This window comes from Alligator mississippiensis, chromosome 8, assembly GCF_030867095.1.
Source record: "Alligator mississippiensis isolate rAllMis1 chromosome 8, rAllMis1, whole genome shotgun sequence".
NCBI classification, from domain to species: domain Eukaryota; kingdom Metazoa; phylum Chordata; order Crocodylia; family Alligatoridae; genus Alligator; species Alligator mississippiensis.
In genome coordinates, this window is record NC_081831.1 from 1866965 (window position 1) to 1878008 (window position 11044).

At 51.5% G+C, this 11044-nt stretch overlaps 1 protein-coding gene across 1 annotated transcript in view; it reads right to left on the reverse strand.

The window, feature by feature from the left end:
• The window catches only part of NPLOC4 (NPL4 homolog, ubiquitin recognition factor), a 35104-nt gene extending 27593 nt beyond the window's left edge, over window positions 1-7511 (reverse strand). Inside the window, exons 1-4 of the mRNA XM_006270633.4 lie at window positions 7401-7511; window positions 4955-5035; window positions 2195-2307; window positions 731-910 (exon numbers count right to left, since the gene is read on the reverse strand). Of these exons, the coding sequence (XP_006270695.1) occupies window positions 731-910; window positions 2195-2307; window positions 4955-5035; window positions 7401-7415 (389 nt within the window). The 5' untranslated portion in view covers window positions 7416-7511. The remainder of the gene's footprint in view (window positions 1-730; window positions 911-2194; window positions 2308-4954; window positions 5036-7400) is intronic.
• Window positions 7512-11044: the final 3533 nt, after the last annotated feature.

Sequence of the window (11044 nt, forward strand, 5' to 3'; positions counted from 1 at the left end):
CAGAGCAGTGTCTGTGGGGGACCCCAGAAGCGCTGGTAAGGTTTAAGTTAATATCTCTAATGGAGGGCAGAGCTTTAGGATGTGAAGTGAGGAGCTTCAATTGCTCGTGGAAGGCCCAAGGACAGCCCTCACTGACAAAGCCTTTTCCCCTGGTGCCCTTCCCGTGGTATGCAACCCTCGCCTGTCACCCCAAGATGGGAACAACAGGCGCAGCATGGAGCTACAGGTTGAGACCATGTGGAAATCGTCGCTGGGGCAGAATGCAGCCCCCTCCTTTGTAAGCACTAGGCTGCCACAGGCAGCAGTCTATGCTGTGCATCAGTTGCTAATGGGTCTCTAAAGGGAATATTTGACATACCCCCTCACCTACAAAGCCCTAAGTGCTTTGGGAGCATGTGGTCACAGGTACGGGCAAAGCGGAAAGCAGGGACATGCCTGAAGCCATCTTGATTTAGAGCAGGGGGGGATGTTAGCAGGTCCTCCTTGGCAAAAGGCCTTTCAGGTTTGGAAACAGTTTTGTCCTTCGGTTTGCCAGGGCCAGAGTTAAATCAACCGGGACCCAGGCAGGGACCGCACGTGCATGCAGAGGGGCAGGGTGCTGGCTCAGAAGGCAGTTTGCTTATCAGGTTTGCTGGCTATGTTTTGCACTGCATACTTATTTTCACACAGTGCGAAGCACCAGGCACAAGGCTGACCTTGGAAACCAGTTAGAAAGTCCAACGGTACTTACAGCTGCTGGTCCCGATTCCTATAAATCTTCCCATCCTGCTTGATCAGGTACTGGTCGATCTCATCTTCCACCACTTGGGGAGCACCCGTGGGGCGCAACCCTTGGGAGATAGAGATGTCCATGTTCTCTGAGGAAGAGCCAGCGGGACTCGAGGGGTAGAGGAACAACATATCGCCATGTCTAGATGTGGGAGGGAAAAAGCGACACAAAAGCACTGGTTTGGGATGTGTCCCATCTCCTGCACAGACAGTTTGAGCAGCAAATAAAATGCATTACTTGCCTAGCTCCCTGATATTGTTCTGCCTACATTCACATGTATTTTGTACAGATGCCTGGGCACCAACACTCAAAGCCTGGAAGAGGTTGTGATCAAAAGGGGGGGTACAACTGAATCTGGATTGCTCATGTCTGGGCCATTCACAGCAGGCTGCTGAGTGATGGATGAGCTGCTCAGCACTTTGCTGTGGCTTTTATTTCGAAGGGTGGCCCCTTGCAGCTGATTGGAAAAGAGGCACAAAGCCACAGCAAACAGCTGGCAGTGATCTGGTGCAGCTGTCTCTGAAGTACCTGGGATAGACAGACCCACAGCAAGTCCTTTGGGTTGTGGTACTTCACCCTGAGACGAATTCAGGTCCTGCTTTGGTCTGAGCCAAATTAAAGAAAAAAAACTAATGACTCCTCTCCAAAACCATGGTCCTGGCTAGCTAGTTGCTTCTGCTGTGCTGTTCACTAAGAAACAGCAGTGCTTACAATCTCACATGCTGATGCTGTACAGCATCTCTTAACATCAGCAAAAATAAAAAGGCACCTCTGAGCAGAGCACAACCCAAAAAAAAAAAAAAGGGGAGAGAAACAACAGGTTCAGCACAGAGCTAATAAGAAGGCTGCTTGTACTTGCAGTCACAGTTTCCAGAGGTGGGTCTGACAGCAGGGGGACTGTCTCCAGCAAAAGCAGCTCTGGTATTTTTAGCATTTTCCACCTCACCCTCTCAGACAGCTGTAGAAAGGGCACCTGCAGCCATGTACAAAGTTATGCTCGTGAACCTGCTGCCTATGGTACCTTTTTCCAACGTGCCACTCACTAGGCAAGGGTGAGAGAAGCATTCTAGTGATAGCTGGCTGCAGGGGACTGGGGCTTTAGCTCATCCTGAATCAGCAAGTTAGTTCAGCATCACTGAAGAAAATAGAGTGTGGGCAGAAAAGAAAATGAGGTCACTCCCTGTTGGCAACATGGGAGCAAAAAAGTCTGTTCTAGTTTAACTACAGCAATGGGCAGCACCATGCACCCTCGGGACACAGGCTACCGCGGGCTACTTTGATTAGCCCACAATTCTGCAAACTCATCCATCTGTCTTGTCCGGGGGCAGGGGCCCTAGAGAGCCAGCTGAATCCTCGCGGGTCCCAGGAACACCCCTCCGCATGTCACTTCCTCCTCATTCCTTGTGATCTCTGACAAATACTCACTTGATTTTCAGTAGGTTCAGGGACTTGTTTTGTGATGCTGTTATCTCTCCGGTCCGGTTTCTGTTGGTGTATATGGAGAAGCCATTATTCCTGAAGCCAAATTCTTTGGCAACCTAGAAAACAGAGAGAATGAGTGATTTAGAGCACTCACCTGCATGCACCTGTTGGGAAAAAATACCCAAGGCCCAGAATAGTTGTACTACAGAAGGCTGGATGAACTCATCCTCCCTTGGCAACCATGAGATGATGAGGCAGCTGAAGAATGCGAGCCACAACCCCAGGGATTCGCAAGGAAGCAGTTACCAAAGGAGGAGCATTGCTCATAAAGAGGATGACCAAAATAAATGAAACATGGGCACATAATACAAGATCAGGCATCTGTCCCATGCCACAGGGGTATATCAGTTGTTGCTATTCACTAGCTTGAGGTTCTCCAATACTGCCCCACCAAGTCATCCTTCACCCATCTCCAACCCCGCTTTGCTGATTCTCTTCCCCTCTTGAGATCCTTGTGCTCAATTTACGCATGCAATTTATCACCATTTCTGGCTGTGCCTTTTTTCATGCTGGGCCACATGCTTGCAATAGTCTCTGCCTTCAGTTTACCAGACAATTTTCTTCTCATCTCTTAAATGGCTCAGTTCAAACCTACTTATCTTTTACCCTTACAGTGCTGGCTTCAGGCCAACCTTACACTCATTTGTTTCTGGGGCGGGGATTGTATCTTTTTAAGATCTAGCCGATGTGAAAATTCATTGAGAAATATCTTTGGGTGCTACCCCAGCTCCCAGGAACCCGAGTCATTTGTGTATTCCTCCATTATTTTTATTAACTAATTCTCTCCCTTGTCGTTTTTGTGAAAATACATGCTTAAGACAGCAAGGAAGTGACATAGGTAACCTGCCAAAGGGACCCACAGATGAATACAAAGAGCAGACTGCCCTCACAAAGTAAAATGAGATCTAGACAGCTGGAAGGGACTGATCTAATATGCCGTAACACAGCCTTGCTAACGTAGAAACACGGCACTTGAAGATTCCAGGGCATTTCCACATTCCCAGCAGGTGAAGACTAGCACAAAAAGTCATAGGCGATGCACAAACCGAGACTCCTGCTTGTGCTCACATGATGAACGTGAAATGCTAGCCAGCTGTATCACACAAGGATCGACAGACACCCAGCACAGAATTAACTCGACATGCTCATGCCATTTCATTATGGAGGTCCCCCCACCAGTCTGCCCCACACCTGGCTCACAAAATTGCTTTACAATCCTTCCTTGACCTCTTGCTCCTTCTCTCCAGAACCACACTGGAAGTGTCCATAGAAACTGAAACAAACTGGAAGGAAACAGCCAGCCCCCAATGAGCACTTACTGGAGAAGCTAGTCACGTGGGGTAGAGAATTCTGTATACATTTCCCATTTTGCCAGCCACTGTCTGCCCTTCTCAAGCCCATCGTTTACATGGGCTCAACATGAAGCTCCATGTTCAATGCAGTTCCTTCCTTTCTGCTGCATCTCTGGGTCTCCAGCTTACTTAGCAACACCAAATTCAGTGCTGGCAATGTGGCTGAATCAGGGTCATGCAGGAGTTGCATGCCCCTACCCATGTGCTTCTCGAGTGACAAAAGGAAAGAAAAGCAAGACCATGTCAATGGTGTGGAGATTTGGGGAGGGGTTTTTCTTCTGAGCCTGTCCAAGCACAGCAGGGCTTGCTCCTGGTTCTGCTCTGGGCAGGCATGCTGCAGCAATGCTGCTGAGGTTCCCCCAGCATCCAGTTACAACCCACAGGCCAGACCTAATGGCCAGAGCGGCACTCAAGCGCACTCAGCACAACGCACCAGGAGCACAAGGCAGCAAAGCTGTGAGTGCAAAATGCAAGAATATGGCAACAGTAAAAGACAAATCTTTAGCTGGCTTGGAATTAAGTCAATCCATTTTGCAACTCAATAGCTGGATGAGAGAAAAATCTTACTAAAACACTGTTGTTTAAAGAAAAACCCTGCAATTTCTGAAAGCTGCATCATGCAGAGTAAAAACCTTCCAACGCTGAAGCACTGAAATGCAGACCCACAAAGCCTGGGAGAGCCTTGCCATGTTTGCATCAGAGCAAGCAGAAAACCTTAAGCCAGCAAAACCCTGCATGATACCCCACCCTCTCTCATCCATACAAAAGCAAGTACAGTAGAGGCCTTGGTCTTTGCAGGGGACAACTGCATAAAGCAAATGATGGAGATTCTAGGCCAAGACTGATCCATCATGTTCTCTTCAACAGAAAAGTCCAGCCCATGGTTTTTTAAAACCACGTTGCTCATCCTTACTCAACCTCATTTCCAAGCAATGGAAAATAACTGATTTTTTTTTAAGCTCTCATATCTCAAACACCTTTGCAGTCACTTCCTCACCAGAACTTTAGAAACAAAGTTCTCCTCGGGCAGAAACATGACACCTGGGAAGGATCAGACAGAGCACTTGAATTCGTTAGCATAAATTAGAGGGGGGGGGTGTCAAACTGGGATTTATAACAGGGGGCTGGTGTCAGTTTCAGTCAGCAGCGAGATTGTTTTACCTGAAGCATGCTGATCCACCCAGCCACCTACCCCAAATACATTATCCATTAGAGAAGGCCTCTGTGAAGAACAAGCTATACCCCAGAAAACACCAAACACCAGGGTCCCAGCCTGATGTCTGAGCTGGGCTATTCTCAGTGGAGAGCAGGGAGTCGCATGGAAGTAACGAAGGGCTGAAAGCCCAGGTACCTTTTTCAGAAATGTGCTGACTGTTTCTCGCTTAGTGGCTGTGATGCGCTTCACTCCTTCTGGCGACTGGACACGGATTATCTGTTGAGAACGAGAAAGGAGAGTCTACAATTACACCATGTAATGCCACAGGCTGCCTTGATTTTGCTTCTAAGCAAAAAGTTCCTAGCTTTTAATGACTTGAAAGGCAGAGCCAGGAGCAGGATGGCCTCTTGGGCAGCCATACCCTTTCTCTCTCATTAAAGTCAGTCTGTGGACGAGATTACAGGATTACAAGAAAGAGTTGATCCACTGTATCTGCAGCATGCGAAACAAGACTCCCATATTATGTGCTAACTGAATCACCCTAATTTGTGAGGCTTTTTAAAAACAAGGCTGATAAAAGCTAAGGGGCAGGGAAGATCTCTGAGGAAGCAGCCAAACCGAACTATGAAACGAAACAAAAAATTCAGAGGATGATTCAAGGATGTATTTGGTAGCCGTGTTGGCCTGAGACAAAAAGAAATGCAAAACTCTAGAACTCTTGGTTCAGGGATGACACCTTTTATTAGGCCAACTAAGAAATCACAAAAAAAATATCTTTTTTCTGCAAGCTTTCAGGCACACACGCCTTTCCTTAGGCTCAGGAAAAATTCAAGCAGGTAAAAAGTCCTTATAGGTAGAAAATAAACTTCAGTTTTGCACAGGCGAAGCTGAAGATGGAAGTTCGTTGCTCTGGGTGCTTTGAATCCTCAAGGATGCTTCAAAGCTTCTAGGAAACAATATATTCAAAGCCCAGTTCTTGTCCTGAGAGACCAGCTTCACTTGGGCACAGGACTAATGGGCACTTTCAACATCACTGCCTTACTGATAGTCGGCGTCTACTGCCAATAAAAAGATCAGGAGAATCAAGTCACTGAGACCTAAGGCATTATGGTCAGACATAAAGCAAAATGCTTAATAGGTTTTCCATGACAAGCCTTCAGCTGAGATGGGAAAGACGAGCAGTGAAGGCAGCTGCCTTAGGGAGGAGAAGCCAAAGGCGATTCTTCCCATAAAGGCAGCCTGGCTGGGGACCCACGGCATATTTGTCGGCATCTCTCTCGCTCCCTGGAAATGAGACAGTGGCAAAGGCTCCGACAGCACCTTGGAGTTGCTGCAACCCCAGGCAGCAGGAGCACGAGCAGAGACAGGCGTCACTCCAGATGTCCACGGCAGCAGGTGACACAACATGGAGGCTGTCAGGGCACGGATGTGCATGGATCCATGGATGTGCAAAGCGAGTGAAAGCAGCACACTAGAAACAGGAAGCCTTGGCCTTTCTCTTGGTCCTTCCCTTAGAGCAGACTGCACAATGCAGGTAGGGACCAGCCTCACCAACACCACGTTCAGGTGCAACCCACGGGCTGCAGGGACGACCCCGCCTTGCTCTGATACTTCTAAGCACAGGCAGGCACCAGGCGCACCCCGCGCTCCCAGCGGGGACAGCCCTGCTCTGCATTTGTAGCCGAGACGAAGAAGCCGTGTTGAAACAGTCCTGCTTCCAGGGAGCCCCGGGACTATCCGACGAGCTAACGGGAGCGACGAACACCCTGGAACCGTCTCCCGATCCCTGGCAAAGAGCGTGCTGACTCTGCCCGATTCCCAGAGCCGCCCGGCTCCAGCTGGCAGCTGTGGCAGCTGGGTATTTCGCCCCAGGGCGCGGGCAGGCAGCATGGAGCCACGCTGCTAAATCCCTGACTCACCGTCTTCTCCCATCAACCACAGGCTGGCTCGGCTCGGCTCGGCTCGGCTCGGCTCTCTGGAGCCTGCTCCAGCCCCCCCAGCTCAGGATCGCATCTCCACAGCTGACCTGAACCAACGGGAGCGTGCAGGAGAGGGGAGCGGGCCTCGGTGTAGGGGCCAACCCCAGCTGAAGGCGTTCTTCAGCTCTGCCAAGGGCAGATGATCCTCAGGGTCCAGATTCATCCATCCATCGTAAGGGGTGGAAGCAACACGTTCCCGGGCAGGCAGCAGGGAGCCACGAGCCCCAGGCAGGTAAACTTCCTAAACCAGGCGTCTCCAGCCCGGCCGAGGAGGAGACTCTTCTGCGCGGCGCCGGCAAGACCGTGGCTGAAGGGCCGCATCCAGTCCAACACGGATGAGAGCCCAAAGAGCCGCACGCACGGCCAGAGCCGTACGCGGCAACACCGACGAGGACAGGCTGAGGGACGGGGCCCGCTGGGGCGTTTCGGCCCTCCAGCCCCGGGGAGGCAGGAGGCTGCCCGCGCCCCAGGGACCCCCGGGCGCGGCAGAGTGCCCCGACTTTTGAATGGGGGGGGGAGGGCTTGGACAGTCTGACCCGTGACCCCTGACCCCGACGGCTGGGGGTGACCCCCAAAGGTCAGCCCAATAGGTGGGGGCGGAAGCAGGCCCCTCCCCCACGGACAAATCTGCTGCCTCATCATCCCCCCCGCCCCGCACTCACGATGGTCTCGGCCATGGCGTCCCCCGCCGCCGCCGCCCGGCCCCGCTCCCTGCGCCGCAGCGTCCCGCGCTCCCGGCCCCCCCGGCCGGCACCAAGGTTCCGGGTCCAAACGGTTCCGGCCCCGCTCCGCAGCACCGCGCTTCCGGCTTCCGGTGCGAACCGGAAGGGTCCGTTGCCACCCGCTATCCCCCGCCCCCTTGCGGTGCAGCGCGTAAACCCGTCCCCGCGCCGCACGCGGGTTCCGCCGCTTTCCTGTTCCTGCGCTTCTAGGCCGCCCGCCCCGGGGATGGATGGAGCCGGGGGTCAGGGAGGGCCTGGCCCTGGGCATCCTCTGTCCCGCGTCCCCTGAATTTGTGAGCTACAACACGTAGGGCAATGCACGCCGGCCTCCGCGGCAAGCTGGTTTTCTCCGATTAAAAAAAAAAAAAAAATCCCAGATTTTCATATTAAAAACAAACTACCTGAAATGCACACCTTTCCCCGTGACTGGAAATGAAACATCACTAATATCGACACAAGCCAGACTCACGGTAGAGGTGGTATCTTTTATTAGCTTTTTGCACAAAAAATAAATCTTGAATTGCACGCTTTCTTGAATTGCATTGCAAGTCCCCGAACGCTTGCGCGTGCAAGGAAAGCGGGCAATTCAAGACAGTTTGCAATTAAAGATTTTTATTTTTTTTTTTGCAAAAATCTCGGCGGTCCAATAAAAGAGATCACCTCTACTACGAGTCTGGGTTGCTTTTTTTTCCTCTAGACCGATACGGCTGCAACCTGGATACCAGACTCGCATATAGAAATATGTATAGTGGTGTTTCATTTTAATCATGGGAAAATGTGGATTTTGGGTTCCTTTTTTTAATCCGAAAATTGGGGATTTTTTAAAATCAGAGAAAACCTGAATCCCTGCACATCACAGACCCCCCACGGGCTTGACCCCCTTGCCTTGCCCCGGTGAATTCAGGAAGCCCACGTGCCAGGCCACGTCCGCGCAGGGCAGCCCTCCAGGAATTGGATATGAATCTGCAGGAGACTCGGCACAACGCACCAGGAGCACAAGGCAGCAAAGCTGCGAATGCAAAATGCAAGGATATGGCAACAGGAGGAAGACAAATCTTTAACTGGCTTGGAATTAAGTCAATCCATTTTGCAACTCAACAGCCGGGCGAGAGAAAAACCTTACTAAAACACTGTTGTTTAAAGAAAAACCCTGCAATTTCTGAAAGCTGCATCGTGCAGAGTAAATCACCCCGGTGGTGGATGATAGGGCATTCATTAAAACAAATATTAAATGTTGAATGTCGAATCTGATTTGTTCGGCAGTCCAGCGGGTTTTTTTAAATGTAATAGTCATCTGCTTTTGGCTTCCTGATGTCAAGTCCACGCACCGTAATGCATACCCGCTGCATGCAAGCACACGGGCACGCTGACGCCGTGTGTCGTGGGTATGTTGGCATTGCAGAAACCTCCCGGGATAGATTCAAGCCGAGCTGGCAACCCTACCCACATCTGTCTGTCAGGCCACGTCTCTGTAGAGCAGCCCCGGGCAACGCTCAGGCTTTGTAGCAGTGGTGGACAAATGCATGTAAAGGAGGCACTGACTGAACTCTCTGGGGCTTGCAAAGGCTTCGTACACCCATGCCAAGGTCTCGATCCGTACCCCTGACCCCCTGGGCACGTCCAGATTCAGTGCAGGTGCGAGAAGGGTCACTAAGCCTGCTTCTCTTATTGCATAAAACATGCCAGCACCCTCCCTCACTGCTCAAAATGGCTCAAAATGTCCAGAGAAACCCAGTTACCTGTGTCCAAAAATGCATATGCGTGACCCGACCCTTTGAATCTGTCCTGCAGCTAGGGTGGCCATCACAGAGGACAGTCCGGTTTTTTGCTACTCTGTCCTCTATTGATATGAAACCCGGCGCCTTTATGTCCTCTATTTTGCTCTCAAAATAGGACAACCAGACTATCCTCTATGATGGCCACCCTGCCTGCAGCCCTGCTTAGCCCTGACCCACCGTCTTCTCACATCAAACCCGGAGCAGATCGGTTTGGCACTCTGCAGCCTGCCCCAGCTCAGGATCACGGTCTCCAGCATCCCCGCCAATTATACCTCTGCCAGTAACGAAGGGGACGTGCGCAGGAGAGGGGAAAGGGGCTTGGTTTAGAGGCCAAAACCCAACCGAAGAGGTTCTTCTGTCGTCCAGTTCTGCCAAGCAAGCGCCACAGGGCAGATGATCCATGGGACCCGACTCTTTTTGCAACCCACGTGCTCTTTTAGCAGCATGTGGGTTGCACACTCGGGCCAAAAGTGTCACCGTTGCACCAAAATGCCCTTGATGAGCCACTGACTCCTTCCATCAGCCAACAAGCTAGTGAAGCCTGGGATGGTTTCCCAACCGTGACGCCGGGTAGAAACTTTTTGCAAGTTCTCAGCTTCCCCCGGTGCCAACGGCACAGTCCCTAAATCCCTTGGGCCACGACGGTGTCACCACTCCCAAGCCATGGTTGTGAACCTAGTGCTCAGCAGCCTGGCGAGCCCCCATGTTCATCCATGAAAGGGGGAGCAGGCAAGGAGCACAGAGGACATCACCCTTCTCCCTGCTGATCTGCAATAGCGGCTAGCTGAAGCGATAATGTTTCCCCCAGCTAGCAAGTTCCCTCAGCATCAACCCATCCTCCTGGGTCCATGTGCAGGCAGGAGGACGTCTGGATTTGTGCGAGCAGGAGGAATTGTATGAAGCAAGGCACGGCACCCACGTAGGGAACGTCTGCCAGACGAGGGGTGCCATGCAAGGTGAAGGAGCAGCAGCGAGACGGCCCGCACATAGCTAATATCTCCCAATACAGGGTGTTAACAGAAAACGATGAAACCAGATTAAAAATTCAACGCCTGTGCAATGTGCATGCTAAGAGGCAGCTGGATGTGGCATGGAAGGAGGAACTATGAGCAGTCTCCCAAATAACAACCCTAGGAGCATATTGACCGGCATGGACACGGGGGGGAAGGCGGATGGAGGCTGTACGGCTGAGGAGCTGCTGCGGATGAAGCAGGTATCATGCCCAGAAAAGCTGCCTACACCAAATAAAGGAGGACTGAGGATAACAGAGCCAAGACCCTGATGGACACAGAGCAGCATGGAGACCACGGCTTTGGGCACCCAGTTCTGCAACGGGCTCCGACTGAAGGAGGAGAAAACTGAAGCCTCCACGAGACACTTTAATTGGGGTTGTCTCTACGCTGGTGCTCGGGGAGACCCAGGGCAGCATTTCCAGAAGCTCCTAAATGATACAGGAGCCTAAGTCCTGCTTCCAGAAATGCCTGGCTTAAATCTTACTGAGAGCCAACGGTACGTGATCCCTGGCACTTTGAAGCTGGGAATCGGGCTCCGTCACGGCCGAACTATTACTCCCAGTAGGCAAGAGTGGGGATCTTCAAAGGAGCTCGAGGGAATTAGAGACCTGACCCCCATCATTGTTATTTATATCCCATATATGCCCCAGTGTGGCATTTCTTATGTATCCCCTTCACCTGGCAGAGGGTCTGCCTGCTGTTTGCACCTTTGAAAATAGCCCTGGGAGCTCTGCTTTTGGAAATGGGTTCCTAAATCACCTAGGCCCTTTAAAAAATGTTTACCCACAGCCAC